At 53.5% G+C, this 17,730-nt stretch overlaps 4 protein-coding genes across 5 annotated transcripts in view; 2 read left to right on the top strand and 2 right to left on the bottom strand.

Moving 5' to 3' along the window:
• The window catches only part of POMGNT1 (protein O-linked mannose N-acetylglucosaminyltransferase 1 (beta 1,2-)), a 144,966-nt gene that overhangs the window by 117,161 nt on the left and 10,075 nt on the right, over positions 1 to 17,730 (bottom strand). The window contains exons 12-16 of one of the 2 annotated variants that reach the window (XM_063407156.1): positions 17,659 to 17,702; positions 17,174 to 17,213; positions 16,642 to 16,750; positions 16,243 to 16,388; positions 14,657 to 15,584 (exon numbers count right to left, since the gene is read on the bottom strand). The exons of the other annotated variant lie outside the window; for it this stretch is intronic. Coding sequence (XP_063263226.1) covers positions 15,459 to 15,584; positions 16,243 to 16,388; positions 16,642 to 16,750; positions 17,174 to 17,213; positions 17,659 to 17,702 — 465 coding nt within the window. The 3' untranslated portion in view covers positions 14,657 to 15,458. Of the gene's footprint in view, positions 1 to 14,656; positions 15,585 to 16,242; positions 16,389 to 16,641; positions 16,751 to 17,173; positions 17,214 to 17,658; positions 17,703 to 17,730 lie in introns of those variants that run through there. 2 annotated transcript variants of the gene reach the window in all.
• Positions 57 to 8,505, bottom strand: LRRC41 (leucine rich repeat containing 41). The gene is made up of 10 exons (XM_063407148.1): positions 8,168 to 8,505; positions 7,996 to 8,082; positions 7,632 to 7,702; positions 5,715 to 6,846; positions 5,067 to 5,312; positions 4,047 to 4,211; positions 3,607 to 3,705; positions 3,028 to 3,150; positions 2,076 to 2,151; positions 57 to 956 (listed from the first exon to the last, which is right to left on the bottom strand). Exons 1-10 carry the CDS (start codon positions 8,292 to 8,294, stop codon positions 722 to 724), a joined length of 2,361 nt encoding a protein of 786 aa, XP_063263218.1. The 5' UTR covers positions 8,295 to 8,505; the 3' UTR covers positions 57 to 721.
• Positions 8,498 to 9,829, top strand: LOC134555519 (cytochrome b-c1 complex subunit 6, mitochondrial). Its single transcript, XM_063407151.1, has 4 exons — positions 8,498 to 8,635; positions 8,725 to 8,745; positions 8,970 to 9,131; positions 9,573 to 9,829. The coding sequence occupies exons 1-4, from the start codon at positions 8,612 to 8,614 to the stop codon at positions 9,603 to 9,605; spliced, it is 240 nt and encodes a 79-aa protein (XP_063263221.1). The 5' UTR covers positions 8,498 to 8,611; the 3' UTR covers positions 9,606 to 9,829.
• Positions 10,795 to 14,502, top strand: NSUN4 (NOP2/Sun RNA methyltransferase 4). The gene is made up of 6 exons (XM_063407157.1): positions 10,795 to 10,961; positions 11,564 to 11,985; positions 12,109 to 12,263; positions 12,430 to 12,584; positions 13,232 to 13,356; positions 14,080 to 14,502. Exons 1-6 carry the CDS (start codon positions 10,818 to 10,820, stop codon positions 14,351 to 14,353), a joined length of 1,275 nt encoding a protein of 424 aa, XP_063263227.1. The 5' UTR covers positions 10,795 to 10,817; the 3' UTR covers positions 14,354 to 14,502.

The raw sequence follows: 17,730 nt of genomic DNA, 5'->3' as shown, positions 1-17,730 counted from the left end.
AGCAGTGTTTTAATGAGATCACATTACATGACAGTAATAAAATCCACTTTGGTACATTATGGGTCTTTAGGACAATTTTATTACAAAAATGTTACAAAATAACAAACTATTCAAACATCTGTAAAATGACCCTCTGGAGAAGGGCAGTGTGATTGCAAAGAAACAGGAAGCTGCTTGGTAAATAAAGAGCTTTTTGGTGTAAAGTACAGCTTTCCAAATGGAAAAGGTTGAGGCTGGGGGCTTTGTTAGCTTGTTTTCTACTCCCTTTAGAGGAGGGAGTTCTTACTTCACAGACCACAGAATGCTGAAGTTGGGATGTCAGATGATTCTGTCCAATACCCCTCCTCAAAAACAAGATCCTGTAGACCTGGTTGCCAAAGACCACAACCCAATGGCTTTTGAGTCTCTTCCATGCTGGAGATGGTTATTGGTGAGACATTGGCTGAAACGTGGAATTTTTCACAACACTCAGTGACATAAACTGTTTGTTCAGAAGCTCATTTGATGTATGTCCCATTTAAAACACTTGAAAAGATGGCAGTGTTAGATCTGGAAATCCAGCTGTTGGCCTGCGTGCTCTGGTGTGTCATGGCAGTGTCACACCCCTTCAAATGAACGGCAGAGTGGAAACAACACCCTTGTACTGCTTGAACTGGGGAAGAGCCCCACTCCCCCCCCACCTGCAGTGAGCTCAGAAGCTGCTGGCTTTGCTGCTGTGCCCTCACATGACGCTGATGTAGTCGGCGAAGGCCTGCGAGGAGTCCCACGCGTCGTTGACCACGCTGCACACGGCCTTGAGCCGCCGCAGCGCCTCCTGCGCCATCTCTGCGTCCTGGTCCAGCCAGTTTTGGAAGAGGCGGAGGTGTGTGAATGGCAGCTGTCCTCCCCTCTGCTGCATGTGGCCTTCCAGCCTCTTCGTGAACTCCAGGAGCCCATCGGGTTTGATGCAATTTGAGCTTTCCAGGGAAAGGAGAAAAAAAATAACATTAAGAGTCTAGGCTATAATTCGAGCAGTTTAAATTACTGTTCCTTCTAGTAACTGCCAGTGCAGGTACCTGAGGGTGTTTCAAGGCCAGGTGCACCTTTTTCCAGCAGTCCAAAATAAGTGTTTGTCATGAAAAAAACTGAGTGTGAAGGGCTGGAAACATTTTTAAACCGAAGTGGTAACAACTGCCAAGTTAAACTCATTATCCAGACCTCTTACTTCTGACTTAAGTAGACTTAGCTGTGGCCTAAAAATGTTGCAGCTGTCAACCATCTGGACCAAGGGGCCTGGCCCAACCTACAGGCCCCAGTGCAAGACTGCGATCATTTATCTCTTCCTGCTGAGAAAATCTGAAGGGCATGTGTCAGTTCCTGGTGTCTCTAGGAGATTAAAAAGGTCAATTCCCATGCAGAGATGTGTAAATAAATACCAAGCTGCATGCTGGATTTAAAACCTGTCAGAGGCACAGTAACAATCGGGCTTCAAGCCTGCTGACGGAGTGTGGCCATGGTTAAATAAATTGTAAAGCCTATGTACTCTGGGCAGCCTGAGCCATGAGGCTGTGAAGGGGGAGCAGAATCAAGCTAAGCAGTTGTCAGTACTGCAGAAATGCCACCCCCATGTGCTTCATGAAGGTTTCTGCCTATCTAAGGCCATTCAGGGTGGAGAAGAGAGCAGCAGTTCTGACTGAAGACCAATGCTGAGGAAACGAATGCAGAGGCATTCTCTGTATGCCAGGAATAGTGACAGCATTCCCTTGCTATGAAGGGGCAGTGGGGACTGAGCTGTTCACACTGATGCCCAAGAACAAAAGTATGTAGGGATGTTAGTCCAAACCTACAGCTCAGGGAGGGCTCCCCAGGGAGCAGCAAACCCAAGCTGCTTTAAAGATGGAGCTTGACTCCTTCTAAAGGTGAAATGTTTCACAGATCCTGAGCATGGATGTGCCCATTACAGCATCCTGTGAGCTTTTCTTGGGCACACATTCTCTCAAGGAACAAAGCCATACTCGGGATCTCGTGCAGTCAGAGCCCAGTTCGGCTCTCTCCTTCCCAAAACAACAAATTCAGTGTTTAGAGCAGCAGAATACCTGACATCCAGCTGGCAGAGAGAAGAGGACGAATCTTCAGAGAAAATGTCTGCAAGGGCAACCAGCCTGTGATTCCCTGAAAGGGAGAAATGCACTATTAGATGCAAATTTGAAACAGTTTTAAAATTTAAACTGCCATAGGGCTGGGATAATAGTGCACAAAGGGAGTCTGTAAGCATGTGAATGCAATACAAAGAGCCCACCTCTGCACCATCAGTGTGTCCCCCTCAGTGACATCAAGTGAGTTCATCCCCCTGAGTACAGTGTTTGAGGCAATGAAAACATTTGCTGATAGGGTAGTTTGTTTCCCTAGAAAAATCATGATTTTGTTTAAGAAGTCCAGATGCAGCTTTGTTTTATAAATTAGGTGTATTCAGATTATCCCAAGTTTTCCTGTAACACTTCGTTAATATAACAGAAAACAATATTCTTGATTTATCTGCAATTAATTTCTCCAACATTTCTACTTGGCCTGTGATTCAAAAAGCCAGTCACTTCTATAAATTCAGTTCTACTTCTTTGACACAAATTCCTCCTTTGCTTGTTCTCATCCCTCCAGTTGCTGCCAACAGCTGTTAAGACACAAACTGCCCAAACTTGGGCAAAATCTGTGCCTCTGAATCAGAGACAGTGCATCTGATGCTGGATCTGTTCCTGTTAAAGTGAAGCAGATCAGGCAAAAAGTAAAGCTGTTCAGGCAAATCTGGAGATCTGCTGGAAAGAAAAGCAGCCATAATTCCTGCAGAGTACCTTGGTATACTGCTGAATGCAACTGAAATTCTGCCTTTAAAAATGGATCCAGTGCTCCTTATTTTGAAAACTAAATCCCACTCTGTTCCTGCATTTGGGCAGTCCAGCACTGCGGTCAGCAGCTCTCAGTGGTCCTGACTCCAGCCCCAAAGTTCCCTCCAGAGAGCTGCTCTAAGACCCCACAGACACACACAGTACACACCAAGGCGGTTCCCAGGCAGTTTGAGGCTCTTCAGCGATGAATTTCTTTTTACTGTATTGATGATTTCTGACAAAAACTCAGCAGTCGAGCTTTCAAACAGCCGGCAGAAGGAAAATGTGATTTCTATGAAGAAATGGATTTACAGTACTTGTGAGTACTCCCTGTGCTTCGTTATTCCATAATTGCATTCTGCAGACAGCTCCACCCCTAATCCACATGCAGGAACAAAGCTCCCCCAGCAGTGGATTGCATATAACAGCACTTCTGCTGTGTCAGGAAGAGAGCAGAGATCACACCCAGGCAAGCGGCTCTGCCAGCTCACCCAGGTAAAGGCTGATGTGCTCTGCAGTTTAAAAATCTTTGTTTTATAGCTGAGACTGCAGACACTTCCCTGCAGGATTTGCCAGCGGCTCCTCTGGCACAAAGAACCAGGCATGTTCCCACTCTGACAACACCTGCAGATCTGCTCCAAATGTCTGTGACGTTTGGCTAAACCTGACACATCCAAAGATCCCTTCTAGATGCCAACCAGCCACCTGCAGCACCTTTCCAACAGCAGCACCCAGGAACTGGCTGTACCTTGTAGGCCAGGATCCTGAAGCAGAAGCAGAACTTCTTTCTGGTGCTCAGCCAGGTTCACATCATGAAAGCTCAATTTCTTCAAATTGGGAGTGAACTCTAAAAGCAAAACAAGTTCTCAGGTAAAGCACTGCACATCCTTGGGATAAAAAGACCCTGACCCAGCTACCAGCTAACACCCAGAAACTGACTTAGACTGTGGTAATTTGTGCTGGATTGTGGATAATTAAAAAGGAACCATTGTGCTGTGCAGGATCATTCACACAGCACAGCATGTGGTATGGCTGACACCCATTTCCTTTTCTCAGGAGATTTCAAGGATGTCCACACTGAAGAGATGGACCCACCTAAGCTGGCTTCGTGCTAGAGGATGGAAGACCACAGCATGAAAGCTTCACTGTGTGTGCCCCAGTGATGCTGCCTAGGGGTAAGCAGAGTACCTTTGAGCACCTCCAAAAGAAGCCCGAGCTCCTGGGGGCTGGGCAGTGTGGCACTGTCAAGGGACAGCTGCTGGAGGGACTTGGATGCCTTGAGCACCGGCAGCAGGAACGCAGTGTGCAGAGGTTCCCTGGGGAACCGGATCTCCAGCACCTCCAGGCAGCTTTCTAAGGGAAGAAAAACAATGAAAGAGTTTGCTCTGGAGTGTCTGTCCTCAGTGTAGCTACAGCAAGAAGGAAGCCTGTATGCCCAACACCACCATCCTTTGGGTTGGTAGAAACTGCCTATGCACCATGCCCTACCCTGAGGAGCTCTGGCAGCACAGACCCAGGGTAATCACTTACAGCTCACTCCAGGATTCCTGCCAGACCACAGGGCCACCAATTTCTACTGTGCTCACCAATGCTTGAGAAAAGGTCACCCTTTAATGCACAAGCCAGTCAGTGTCTTCCCAGAGCACATGTCTTTCCTGGGCCCACTCCAAACTCGTTCAGGCTTTGCTCACTGCTTTTCTGACAATTCAAGGGCTAGTGAGGGTGATGGGAGAGCTGTGAGCTGAGCACACTGCTGCAGCTCCCAGTCTGTAATCCAAGGGCCTGGCCAGTGCTTTGCCATCTCTTATGGTACTGTGACGACCAAAGGATGTTTTCCCTCTGCTTAAGGGTGTGTCTAAGGCTTACAGCCTCACAGTCAATGGGACAAAGTGGAAGCTCTCAGTCAATTTACAGATCTGGTGGGATAGGCTCCCCATGGACAGTCACAGACAGCAGGTTATGACTGGCCCTTACAAAGCTGATGTTACAGCAGGCAACAATACACCAATAAAACATTTTCTCCAAGATTCCAGCTCCACAGAACCCTCAGACTGGAATGGACAAACTGCAACAACAACTAAATCAGCAAGGTAAGGCTGTAATTGCCTAACAACAAACCACCATAACAGTATTGAGTGAAGCCTGCACCAAGCCTTTACAGCTCCATGTCCCTGCCAAGTCCTGGCCATCACTCAGAATGATTCCTACCTGGGATTTCCACCTCGCTGCAGCTTGGGTTCGCCTCTGGCCTGCTGCCCTCCAGCTGGTTTTTGAGGTCGAAGCTGACGGAGAGCGTGTGGAGCTGGGGCAGGGCGCTGAGGACGCAGCGCACGAGCTCCATGCACGGCATGTGGGAGAACATGTCACTGACACGGAGCGCGCGGAAGCGGCACTCTGGGTGGCGGGACAGGGCCCGGAGCCCTGAGAGGATGCAGGAGATGTTGGCATTCAGGCCTGGAACAGCATTTGTACAGAAAAGTGTCAGCTGTGTGCGTAGGCACTGACACGCAGAGCTGGAGCTGCAGCAATGGCAGCCCGAGTCAAAGGCTAAACTCACAGACTGCTTTATCCACACATCCTTAAGCTACGCTCTGTGGGTGGGAGATGGAGATCTGCGCTCCCCTTTGCCCTCTCTGAAGGGCGTTTGCACAAAACCAGGGGCTGTTCTGGGACAGAGGGATCCCATTCTCCCCCGCAAGTCCTCACACTCATTAAACATCTCACCTGACACCTTTCTCAGGATGGGGCACCAATACTCCTACACTGCTCCTTCCAGTGAAAATTAACCCAGGGTAAACCCAAGCAGTAAGCCAGACCATTAGAGCTAGAAAAAAGCGCCCTGTTCACAGCACTGACCATTGTAAGACAGAACCAGGTTTTCTAAAGACACCCAGGAGCTCAGCAGGTTACTCAGCGTCCGACATGTCTCCCCAGTCAAACGAATGGAGAACAATTCCAGCGTGGAGACACTTCGGAAGCGGTGCGCAGCTTTCAGAGAAAGGATTCCAGCAGATCCTCCTCTTTTCTTACAGCCAGCATGGCCAGTGCACGGAGATCCTGGGGAGGAGCTAGTCCAGTTCTCAGTGTTGTCTCTCTCTGTGGTACTGGTTTTGTCCAGTAACCCTGAATTGTCCTCCCTAGCAACAGTGAAAACAAAATCATACAGATCTTCTGGGTCAGCACAGTGTCCCCTGCTCCGTCTGAGGCAGCGACGTTTCCTCCCCACGGCAGGTTTCAGCCGCCTGCGTGTCTTTCGAGGAATGGGGTGGTGGGACAGCTGCTCTGAGCTGGAATGAGGGGAAGAACCCCCCTGAATGCTGCTGTGGCCACAGGGCACCGCGCTGATTGTCTCCTCACACGCTGGGTTTCGCTTGGGAGGAGTTCTGGGGCCAGAGAGGACCAAGTTCATGCAGGCATCAGCCTCTTTTGGGGGTCTCTTCTGGTTCTCACCACTGCTCCCCTCCTGCTCAGTGTTACAGCCCCTCTCTGCTCCCTCCTGCTCTGACTCCTGACTCTGGGCTTTGTCCTCCTCTCTGCAAAGGCCACACGGGCTGCCGTGGCAGGCGAGGGCATTTCCCGAGCGCCAAAACCCAGCGCTCATGGTCAGGATGAGAACGAGGAGAACCGTGTCAGGAACAGGCCAGGAATACATGGACACCTGGCTGACAGAGCCGTGGTGGATCAGGCGGTGAAGGAGCAAAACCAGCGAGCGCCTGACGGACTGGTCACAGGAGAGGAGGTGCTGGAACTTCAGGATCCGCAGGGAGCTGGCCAGGTTTTCCAGCACCCTGCGGTTGTGCTCGGCAGTGAGCTCCACGGCCCCCTGGAGCATGTTACACAGGGTGAGCTGGGAAACGTGCGGGGAGCTGTGGAGCAGCGGCGAGAAGTGCTGGTCATTGAGGCGCCAGTCAGAGGAAACGTCCAAGACACCGTGGAGCACGTTGGAGAAGAACGTTTCAAGGAACTTCTTCCTCCAGCATGTAATGCTCTGCAATTGAACAACAGGGCGTAGGAACAAAAAGTCAGCATCCATTTCTCTTGTTCTTTTGAAGTTAAATTATTGCTGTCTGCTAGCCTGGTGTCCAAAAAAACCCTCCTGCTAGCTCCACCACCTCTCCAGTTCTCAGCATCCTTCCTCAGTGTATTCCTTGAAAACCTGAGTGAATCCCATTGCCCTCTTCATCCTCCTTCTGGCCTAATTTAAACACTCAGTGGTTTGAAGCTGGGCCATTTTTTTTTGCCTATTAAAACCCATGTAAACAGCAATTTTCTTCTAGAGCATCTATTTACTGGCTGTCATTAAGTTGTTTGTTCATGATTCTTTTATGATGATGAAGCAATGATGCAGCTTCAATTTTCCTACATAAAACCATTCTCCAAACTCACTCTTCTCTATTTTTGTCATGCTTTCTAAGACATCAGCTTTTTTTTTTTTTTTTTCTGCCAGTGTAGGTGTAAACATTATATCAGATACTGTTTTTATCCTCTGTTTCAGTGAGAATCTCTGAAGACAAAGATTTGCTCTTTTGGCAAACTCACTGCTGGGAGATGAAGGGTGTGGCTGTGCTCTGTGCTTCCTTTATAAATCCTATTTCCTCAAATATTTGTATTACCAGGGTTATACCTTGGTCTGGAGCTCTACAAATGCTTATAAAGAGGTGCCAAAAATTGACTGGAGGCAGCCAGAAAGAAAACCTCATGGTTTTCCACAAAACCACAGCAGAAACAGGGCACCTGTGCCGAGCCCCTTCTCCCACCAGAGTGTTTTCTCACCTCCGAGTTGGGCGGCCTGGTTTTCATCACATCGTCCCACAGCTTGCGCCAGATGGGCTGTGTCGAGAGGCCTGGGGGGGAACAAGCATCAACCGGGCGCTTTCCCGCCTCTCCCTCTCCCGGTGTCCTGCTCCGGGATGCCGGGGGCACGGCCCGAGCCTGTCCGGGTGTGGCACACAGGGCGGTGTCCCCGGACCCCGTTTCCAGCCTGGAGGGGCTGCTCTCTCCGGCTGAGGGTCCCCGCGGTGAGGGCTCCTCCCGCCAGCTTTGGGGGCCTCCCTCCCCTCTCTCACCCCGTCACTTTGAGGGGCCCGGCCCTCCCGCCCGTGTCCCCACGGGTTGTCGCCGTCCCCGCCGGTGTCACCTGCTCTCCGCGCGGCGTCCTCGGCCCGCTCGAGATAGAAGACGGTGAGGAGCGGCAGGAGCACCCGCAGGAGGTGCCTGGGCAGCGCTGCGGAGAGCCAGAGGGAGAGGGCGGCAGGATGCGGGCGGGCCCGGGCCCCGCGCCCCGCCGCCCCGCGCCGCCCGCGCCTTACCCCACACGTCCCGCTCCAGGGCGGCCATGCTGCGGCTCACGGCGGCCGCGCTCAGCGCGAACAGGCTGCGCGGCCGCTCGGCCGCCATCACCGCCTCGGGCACAGACCGCCCGCGCCGCGCCGCCATCTTGGGACGCGGCGAGAGCGGGCGGCCATGTTGGGGAGGTCGCGCCGAACAGCGGGGCGGACAGACCGGCTGCAGCAGCCCGGCGGAGCCGGCTCCGAGACCGAGATACACACAGAAAGAAGGGAGCGGGCAGGCGGGAGCGCAGCAATGGCCGTCTTGGCGCGGCCACACGCGCGGCCGCTGCCGGCTGCCATGTTTGGAAGGGCAGCGCCGCGGCCGAGGCACCGCCCTGCGGAGGGAGCGCTTCCGCTTCCGGCGCGGGCAGCGGCGCTTCCGGCGGGTGACCCTGGCGAGTCCTTCTGTGCGGCGGGAGCGCGATGGGGCAGCGCGGGGAGCCCGAGGTGAGCGCGGCGCCGGGCCCCACCGCACCCCCGGGCGGGCCGGCCGCAACGCTGTGCTCGTAACGCTGTGCTCTCTTCTCTTTCCGCAGGAGGAAGAGGAAGAGCTCGTGGTAAGATGGAGAGCCGCGGCGGGGACTCGCGGCTGGCCGGGGCCGTCAGCGCCGACGAACAGGCTGAGGGGGCTCGGGCGGGGCCGCGCCGTGCCGGCGGCCCAGAGCTCCGTGGGCAGGCCCGGCTGCGGTGCGGTTGCCGGGCTCCCTCTTAGGGCGCCGGGGCTCGGGGGGGAGCGGCGTGCGGGGGTGTCCCTGTGCTCACCGCAGCCCCGTGTCCGCAGGACCCCCTGACCACGGTGCGGGAGCACTGCGAGCAGACGGAGAAATGCGTGAAGGCGCGGGAGCGGCTGGAGCTGTGTGACGCGCGGGTGTCCTCCCGCTCCGAGACGGAGGAGCAGTGCACAGAGGAGCTCTTCGACTTCCTGCACGCCAGGGACCACTGTGTAAGTGCAGCGTCCCTGCTGCGGCTCTGGGCAGAGCTGCCTGCAGCCACGCTGCTGACAGTGCTGCCAGGTTGAGTGTGAGCTGTGGTATCTGTTCAGTCCCGCTTTCTTGTGTAATGTTCAGTTCCTCCGTGTTACAACAGATCTTGCTGGGATTCAGTACGTTATTAAACAACTAAATAACTCAAACCCAGTGTACTCTGCAAATGGCACTTGGCTACTTCTGCCAGGTATTTGCCATTTGAAAGTTAAACCTTTTGAACCTGAGCTAAAGCTTTGTAAGGCATCTCAATAGCTATCTTGAATGACTTGTTGCAGAGTGAAAGCCAGGGCTGTGTAGCTGTGTGCATTGGTGCCCCAGAAAACCAAGGGGCAAGTGGTGACACCTTGCTGATGTCCATTCCTAAAGCATGAGTTCCTGAGGGCTCTCTTTCTTTCCAGGTTGCTCACAAGCTTTTCAGTAAGCTGAAGTGAAGGGGGGCATGGTTGTCCATCTGCTTCCATGGCCGGTGACAGCAGTTCCTGGATCACAGTTCTGCTTCCTGCAGTCCATCCTCCATGCCGAGCATGAATGAAGCAGCTTCCCGGCGGCCTGTCACTGCCTCTGTGCTCCTGGAAGATGTGCAGCTGTGCAAAATAAAACAAACGTGTTGATGTTCTGTAATTTTCCATATTAAACATTGAGAGTTCCTGTGGAAGTGCCCGGTGTTTATTTTGTAGTTCTCGTGCTTCTGCCTTGCTCTGGGTTGAGATGAAATCAGTGGGTGTCAGAGCCCAGTTAAGGGTGGGAGAGTTTTCCTCACTTGTGGGAATGTGTTTTTTTGTGCTGCCATGATGGACAGCATGCTGCAGCCCAATTTTGGGGCCATAAAGATTATTCCTAAGCCCTACAAGACCAGTGTTGTTCACACAGGATGCTCTGACTAAGTTAGACTGAAGGGAGTGACCCTTTTCTAGGAGAGAAAAGTTCCTTGCCACCTTCAGGGGAAAGCTGTCACCTATCCCTCACTGTCTCCTGCTTCTGCCAGCGGCTGGAAGAGGCTCCTGGCAGCAGCCAGCTCTGCCTCTTGCCCAAGAAAACCAGCCACGTGGCTGTGGAGGCGCAGGGGTGGTTCACCTGCTCAAGCGCCGGTCAGGGTCACCTGCGGGGAGCGAAAGCCTTTCTGTGTGAGTTAGCAGCCTTGGGGCTGTCCTGCCCGTGCTCTGCCTGCTCCTTTCGCGAGAGAATGTTTGGTAGGAGGAAAACTAGGGTATCTCAGGGCAGAAAAATTCTCGGCTATTTTCCAAAGTGCTATGAAAGCCACCATCCTATAAATTTGGCTGCTCTTTATCCATGTAGTGGTTCATGGACCTTTTGCTGTAGGATTTCAGACTTTTACTATTAGGGTAAGCGTACCATGTAAGTTCCAGTTAGGTTTTGGTGTGTTTTTTTGGTTGGTTGTTTTGTTTGTTTGTTTTCCCTGTGGCACAGGGCAGGGTCCAGCTGTGCCCGTGCGTTTCTGCTACAAAGCGCGTTTGATGCCGGATCCTTCTCAGCAGCTGATGCCCAAACGCAGCTCAGTGATCACCGCACGTTTAGGCTGGAAGGGCCCTCAAAGCTCCTTTAGGGCCGTTCTCCGAGCCGCGGTGCCCGCAGCCCTTCCCACGCCCCGAGCCCGCCCGCTCCGCCCCGGAAGGCGAACGGCGATGGCGGCGCTGGGCGGGCGCGGGCGGGCAGCGGCCGCGCTGCTGCGCCGGGCACCGGGGACGGCCCCGGCAGCGGTACCGGGAGCGGTACCGGGAGCGGTACTGGGAGCGGGGCCGCGCCGCCACCGGCACAAGGAGAAATGGGTGAGCTGGGCCGGGCCGGGACCGGAGCATCCGCACCCCACGGCGCTGCTCGCACCCCGCTTTTGTCCGCACTAACCTTTCTGCGCCCCACTGCAAATCCCCGTCTCAGCCCCCCTTTTCACCTCTCGCTGCACCCTCGTGCTGCCGCTCTGTGCAGCCCTGCCCACCCCGGGCCCCAGCCACGCTCACAGAGTCCTGGAAGCACTGAGCATCCCGAGTTGAAGGGATGCATCAGGATGCGGCTCCTGGCCCTGCACAGGACTCTCCCAACAATCCCGCCCTGTGCCTGCGGGCATTGTCCAAATGCTTCTTGAACTCAGACAGGCTTGGTGCTGTGGCCACTTGCCTGGGGAGCCTCCTTCAGTCCCCAAGCACCCCGTGGGTGAAAAGCCTTTTCCTGTTATCCAGCATAAGCCCCGCTGTCACATCTTCCTGCCATTCCCTCGGGTCGTGTCACACTCCGGAAAGGCTTTAGGGACTTCTGGCAGCACAGAACCCAGTGCCGCATTCTCCCAGAAAAACATGAAGGCTGGGTGGGGGAATGGGTAAGGGGCTGTCGAGGTATTTTGTCTTTTAACATTTCTTTTCTTTTTCCCCATGAGGCCACCACGGCCCCGCGCATCCCGTCCACACGGCTGGCGCTGCACCACTTTGACACGAGCTACAGCCTGCACCTGGGGGCCCTGTGGCCCTCGGTGCGCGCTGCCCTGCTCTGCGAGCGCAAGTACGGGGCCCTCCTCAACAACTTCGCTGCTGCTGACCACGTTCCCCCAGAGCTGGAGCTGCTCAACGCCACCGATTTCATTTCCGAGGCCTCCCAAAAGGTGCAGCAATGGCAGCGCGGTGCAGCCGCGGGGGGAGCGGCCAGAGGGTGCCAGGAGGGCTCTGGTGAGGGCAGGACTGTGATGCAGGCAGAGATGATGACACAGGCAGAGATGTCCCCACCGCTTTGCCCCTCCGTCAGCTCCAAAATCAAGTGTTACACCTTCCCCAGGGGTGACATCACGCGCTTTCGCCCTGCACGGTGAGACATCCCTTACAGCATCAGGGGCTGCTTCCACGTGTCCCCGTCCTCACTTCCAACTGCTCTTTGATTTTCTTTTCCCCTCCAACATTTGTTTTTGTTGTGCAAACTGATGATTTCCAGGCCGGATTCTCTGGGGCTCCTTGACTATTACCTCATGGATGCAGCCTCTCTCCTGCCTGTCCTGGCGCTCAACGTGCAGCCGGGTGACTTTGTCCTTGACCTCTGTGCGGCTCCGGGTGGAAAGACTCTGGCTCTGCTGCAGACTGGGCTTTGTGGTGAGTGGGGATGGGTGTTCCCTTGTTCCCGTGTGTAAAACGGGGCTGGAGGAGTGTACTGCACCCGTTCCTGTCTGACCATTAATAGTTTCTGTGTGCAGGAGCTGGGAATCAGATGTGGTTTTGCAAAAGTGACACTCCCACTGTGCCTGTTGTGTCCTGTCAGGGCATCTGGCAGCCAACGACGTCTCCATTTCCCGGACAAAGAGGCTGCACCAGATTCTCCATAGCTATGTCCCCAAAGAAGTCAGGGATACTGTGAGTGTCACGTCCTACGACGGAAGGGACTGGGACCAGGTAAAAGGTGGCACTTTCCATAAGGTATGTGTTTGGGAACCAGTGAAGATAAACCTATCAAGTTAAATTCCCTCCTCTTTTTGAGGAAGACAGCAGCTTATCCTTCCATATAACTGTAGTTTTCTGTAATCATAAATGCAGAGAGAGGACCAAGCCACACAGGGAGTAATATTTCCTCCTGCTATCCCTTCCTGTAGGGTCTGGTGCATTTGTGCATCTAGAGTCGTACCTTTATTTGCCTGTGTAATACCCCTTAGAAATCCTTTTACTGTCCATCACCTGGAAGGGGTTAAATGTGAAGATTAGATAATTCTGGCTTCTCAGCCATGTCCAGCCTCAGGGGCTGGGTTTGGTGTTCAGGGGCTGGGTTGGGTACTCCGGGAGGTGTCGCTGCAGCAGCAGTGCCTGTGTGTGCTGCAGGAGCATTGCCAGGGACACACACCGAGCAAGGACATCAAATGAGGACATGAGTTAGTGCAGGGGGTTTTGCACCATTTTTGCATGTTCCCAAAATGCCAAAGCAGCCAGATGATTACAGTTCAGTGTGGTGCATACCTGTGTTTGGGCACAGAGCTGTTGATGGGATGGAGAAGGTGGGCGTGGGGCTGCAGGAGGGGACTTGCTGAGCTTGACCTGTGCAGGGGGCTGAGGTGGGACCTCTGCTGCTGCAGGTGCTGGTGGATGTGCCCTGCACGACAGACAGACACTCTGCCACAGAGGAGGACAACAACATCTTCCACAAGAGGCGAACCAAAGAGCGTCAGATGCTGCCCATGCTGCAGCTGCAGCTGCTGATGTGAGTGAGCTCGGTTGTGTGGTGTTCCCCAGGTGCTGGGAGCAGCTCTCCAGCACTGAAACCTCTTCTTGCTCTGTCTCCAACTGGGAAATATGGAAGCCATGTGTGGTTTTCTGGCAGTAGTTGGAACACATCAAATCACAGTAAGAAAGTGCAAATGTTCTTGGTCATACCACTTGTCCTGTCTCCAGCAGCAGGTGTAGGATCCAGGGAGAAGGCTCTAAGGAACACGATGGGGACAGTTGTTTTGGGTGGGGATCTGGGTCCCAGCAGTCAGCGCTAGAGGACTCCTGAGTGCCCTCCTATCCCAGCACACAGGGGGCCATGTGGTGCTGGGCAGTGCCACAGCTTGTCACTGTGTGCTGTGGCAATAAAGAAACAGATTAGAGAGTCCCATGGCAGCACATGAATGGCAAGAATCTCTTCCCCTGTACATATATCCCATTCCTTTGGATGTGACTGCAGAATTACACCTTCCAGCTGCTCTCCAGCAGCATCTCCCACATTAAATTCTTTATCAATATGTGTTTGACTATTTGCCCTGGCCCAAAACACTCCTTGTGCTGCAGGGACGCAGACTGTTGAGCCTGTGGAGCTCAGTGGGGTTTGTCTGTCACTTCTCTAGGTTCCCAGTTTCGGTGGGTGGTTTCAGTGGGTGGGGATGGCCGTGTCCCTCCCTGGGTCTCCTCCTGCTCCTGTGCCCACGCTGCGCTCCCCTTGCAGGGCCGGGATCCTGGCGGCCAGGCCGGGGGCAGAGCTGGTGTACTGCACGTGCTCCCTGTGCCCGCTGCAGAACCAGAGCGTGGTGGAGAGGGCGCTGGACATCGCAGAGGCCCAGTTCAACATCAGCGTCCACGTCGAGGACTTGAGCCACTTCCGGACACTCTTCCAGGACACGTTTTCCTTCTTCTCGGACTGCCGGCTCGGGGAGCTCGTCCTGCCCCACCTCACGGCCAACTTCGGGCCGATGTATTTCTGCAAATTACGCCGGATGTAGCAGGGGCAACAGACTCTGTCTGCTGTCAGGAAACAGCCCAATCTTTAAGGGAAAGCAGCATTGCTGTGTATTTATTTTTCTTTCTAAAATGTCCCAAAGGAAGCCTGCTTTTTTACTGCAGACATAGGGAATAAAGGAGAAAGACCTGCTGTGGTGTTTCCTGAATATTTATCTGTTTGAGACTGAGGTGTTTAATCTAGGAAAGAGAGAGAGGTCTTATCAGAGGGAGCGATTTATCTGTGTGGGACAGGATAAATGGCCCTGCTCTCTTCCTCCTGTCTGACTGCTTTGATCCTACATGAGCAGGTTTGGGTTAACAAACACCATCTGGGGATCTCAGCCTTTCTGTCCCACATCTCACCATCTGCATAAATGAATTGCATCTGTCTGCTTATCTCCTGCCTTCAGAGAGAGCAGCCTGAGGTCCTGAAACCAGAGGATCCCTGGGTGCCCCTCCTGTGGGGTTGGAAATGTGCTTGGGATGCTGGAGATCTGCTACTGTGGAGAGGCCAGTGACTTGCCATCCCTCACAGCTAGGAAGGCTGTGGATAAGTGTGAATGTCCTCATTTAATGGCCAGTGGGCAGGTGTTCTTGTGATTTTGAGTAGTAACTATGTTTATAGAATCATCACCATCAGTGAAAGATTACTGGAAGTTATGATAAGAATTGCTTAATAGTTACATTTTTATTTTTGTGAGGAAAATACACTGGTGGGAAGTGATGGACACAGCTGTATTCCTCATGGGGGCAGCCCATAGTTACATCCATATGAAGTTACTCCAGTGCCAGCAAGAAAATACTATTGAACTTCTGTAATCCTTTCCTCTCAGCACCGCCCTGCTTCTGCAGGAGGCAGCACTGATGGAGATAGGGGTGAAGGGGTGAACCCATGGCCATCCTTGCTGGAAGTGCAGTTCCCAGATTTACCTGTTTGAACCTATCTTAAGTCAGTCCTGCTTTTGGTTCCTTACAGGACGTGTGTTTATTGGCAGGGAGAGGGCTCAGGAGGTGGCGTTTCCTTCCTTCCTCCTCCCCTCAGTGTAGTCTCTGCACTGCTGGTGGCAGTCATGCAGCACTGTCCCTTCCCTTTGGGGACCACGGTGACTATGCCACTCTCCTGTCACGGCTGAGGGTCTCCACCTCCTTCATGAAGCGCAGGCACAGCTCCTCCTGCCAGGGCAGGGCCACGCACTGCACGGCCACGGGCATCCCCACGGCTCCCGACACAGCCTGCAGCGAGCGCACAAGGGATGGCTCACCCAGGGCTCCAGCGGATTTTGGGAACTTGGTTCAGGCCTGTGGCTCATCCCAGAGAGGGGGGAGGTTGGAGTTTGAGCCCTGTTAGTGTGCTGGGCAGAGGGAGGGCTCTTGCTCTTCTCTGATCGAAATGGTTGCCAACTCTTGGGGTAACATGTTTGAGACACCTTCCCCCACACACACCCCCAGCCAGCTGTGCTTTGAGTTGCCTTGTAGGCAGATCCCTTTGCTTTCATCATCCTTATTCCTGATCTATGCTCCACTGACAGCCTGGGCCTGGTTGAAGGCAACACGGAGCAGGAGGAAGGTGCAGTGCAGTGCTGTGGGCTGTGGCTGTTGCAAGGACCTGCTCCCAGCAGCTTTGCTGCATGGCTCCTAGCTGGCTTCAGCCTATCCAGCCTGTGGGAGATCCTTTAGTCCCCCCCAAAACTTAGTGACTTACTGTTGGGGCTTGGGAAAAAAGCAAGGGATGTGTTCAAGGTGGATTTTGGGATTAGAAAGGGGTATTAAAGAAGATACAAATTTTTTTTGTGCTGTGTCCATACTGATGGAGATATTTAGGAGTCTCTGATATCATTGAAACTGTTACCTGAACTCCCATCAGGAATCTCTGCTCCACCACTTCCCATACCTGTTTCAGTGTCCGGTCCCAGGGGTCATCACAGCATCCTTTGTAAAGCTTCAGCTCTTCCTCATCAGCCTCTGTCACGGTGGTGACGGGAACAACCCCGGCAGGGAAGTTCAAGACGTTGTACAGCATCGTGGAGGAGATGGCAGCTGGGAGAAGGAGAGCATGCAGGCAGTCACAGCCTCCTGTCTTACTTCAAAATTACACATTCCATTCCCACTGGAGCCCTTGAGAACTGTGTCTCTCTCCACCTGCTCAGAGAGCTCTATGTAGTTACTTTTTCTTCCTAATCCCATAAAATGCTTGGGTGGGCAGTTAAGCTCCATGGTAGTGATGTTTCCCTCCAGTCTCAGCCCTGTGGTTGGTTCTCTGCCCTCCTGGGAGTGCCCCAGACTCACTTACTGAGGAGTCTCCCGGGGTATCCCGTGGTGAAGGCAGGGCCCAGGACAGGGCACAGCACAACGTCCAGCTGGAGCTCCTTCCACTGGGTGATGAACTGGGAGCGGTACACCTGGGGGAGGAGAGGGCCATGCCTGGAGCCAGGGCCATGCCTGGAGCCTCCCAGCCTCTCCAGGCACGACTGAGGAGGCAGCAGCAGGCAGCAGTGTGTGAGGGATGAGGCAGAGGAGCACTGTTTGCCTCCACAGCACGTGGCCAGAAATTGGAAAGGTCCCACCTTAGCCATCCCCACTCCCAGGACAGCCTTTACTGTGCCTGGGCAGGAGCACTGCAGGCAACCAATGAATTCCTGCCTGGGCCCATCAAAAGCCCATCTACCCCTTTCCTATCTTTCTTTGTGCCTTTCCCTCTGTCCTGCCTCCTCCCCAGCAATCCCTCCCCTGCACAATCCCTTTCCAAGCCTCTCTGACCTGGTGCTTGCCACACAGCCTCAGCTTGTAGCATGATGCCAGAGAGGAAAGTCCCTGGAACACACCTGTATTTGATGGTGATGATTCCACATCTCCTTCACTGACCTGCAAGTGAAAATCATAACAACATCTCTAAGCTTTAAGAGGAGGAGGAATTGCTTAAATAGTCCTCTGGGTTGATAAGCCCTGGTGATTTTAGCAATTGCTTAGAACAATACAGGTTTCACAATCTTCCTAAAGTTTCCTTTGGCATGTGGCCAAGCAATTAAGAAGCAAATGTCTGGAAGTGCTGGAGAGAAGGTTTCCCTGATGGACCTGTATTTAACACTCATCTCTTCCACAGGCTTCCTATAATGACCTTATCCACTCAAGTGCCTCATTCCTGTCAGGATATCACTAGGGGCAGTGAAGCCATGTCCAGCAATGAAGGACAGCCCCTGCAGAGAGCAGATCACTGCCTGTTGTGAATCCAGTCCCCCCAGCCATGGACACCTAGAGGAGAAGGTATCACCCACTTCCATGCACATCCCTGGGGACAATGCCAGCTCACCTCATTCCAACCAAGGCATTCAGGTAGGCAGCCAGGCGAGGAAACTGGAAAGGCACGAGGTTCCTTAGGGAC

This window comes from Prinia subflava, chromosome 10 (genome assembly GCF_021018805.1).
Source record: "Prinia subflava isolate CZ2003 ecotype Zambia chromosome 10, Cam_Psub_1.2, whole genome shotgun sequence".
NCBI lineage: Eukaryota > Metazoa > Chordata > Aves > Passeriformes > Cisticolidae > Prinia > Prinia subflava.
This window is presented reverse-complemented; position numbering and strand designations above follow the sequence as displayed.

Bases quoted from the DNA above. Each gene is read 5' to 3' on its own strand.
- LRRC41 (XM_063407148.1), bottom strand. From the start codon at position 8,294: ATGGCGGCGCGGCGCGGGCGGTCTGTGCCCGAGGCGGTGATGGCGGCC. The intron at 4,212-5,066 runs GTAGGAATCATT...TTCTTCCCTTAG, and splicing joins CAGCGAGGTGGAAATCCCAG to AAAGCTGCCTGGAGGTGCTG. The intron at 3,151-3,606 runs GTACAGCCAGTT...ATTTCTTCATAG, and splicing joins TCAGGATCCTGGCCTACAAG to AAATCACATTTTCCTTCTGC.
- LOC134555519 (XM_063407151.1), top strand. From the start codon at position 8,612: ATGGGGCAGCGCGGGGAGCCCGAG. The intron at 8,636-8,724 runs GTGAGCGCGGCG...CTCTTTCCGCAG, and splicing joins GGCAGCGCGGGGAGCCCGAG to GAGGAAGAGGAAGAGCTCGT. The intron at 8,746-8,969 runs GTAAGATGGAGA...CCGTGTCCGCAG, and splicing joins AGGAAGAGGAAGAGCTCGTG to GACCCCCTGACCACGGTGCG.
- NSUN4 (XM_063407157.1), top strand. From the start codon at position 10,818: ATGGCGGCGCTGGGCGGGCGCGGGCGGGCAGCGGCCGCGCTGCTGCGC. The intron at 11,986-12,108 runs GTGAGACATCCC...GATGATTTCCAG, and splicing joins ACGCGCTTTCGCCCTGCACG to GCCGGATTCTCTGGGGCTCC. The intron at 12,264-12,429 runs GTGAGTGGGGAT...GTGTCCTGTCAG, and splicing joins GCTGCAGACTGGGCTTTGTG to GGCATCTGGCAGCCAACGAC.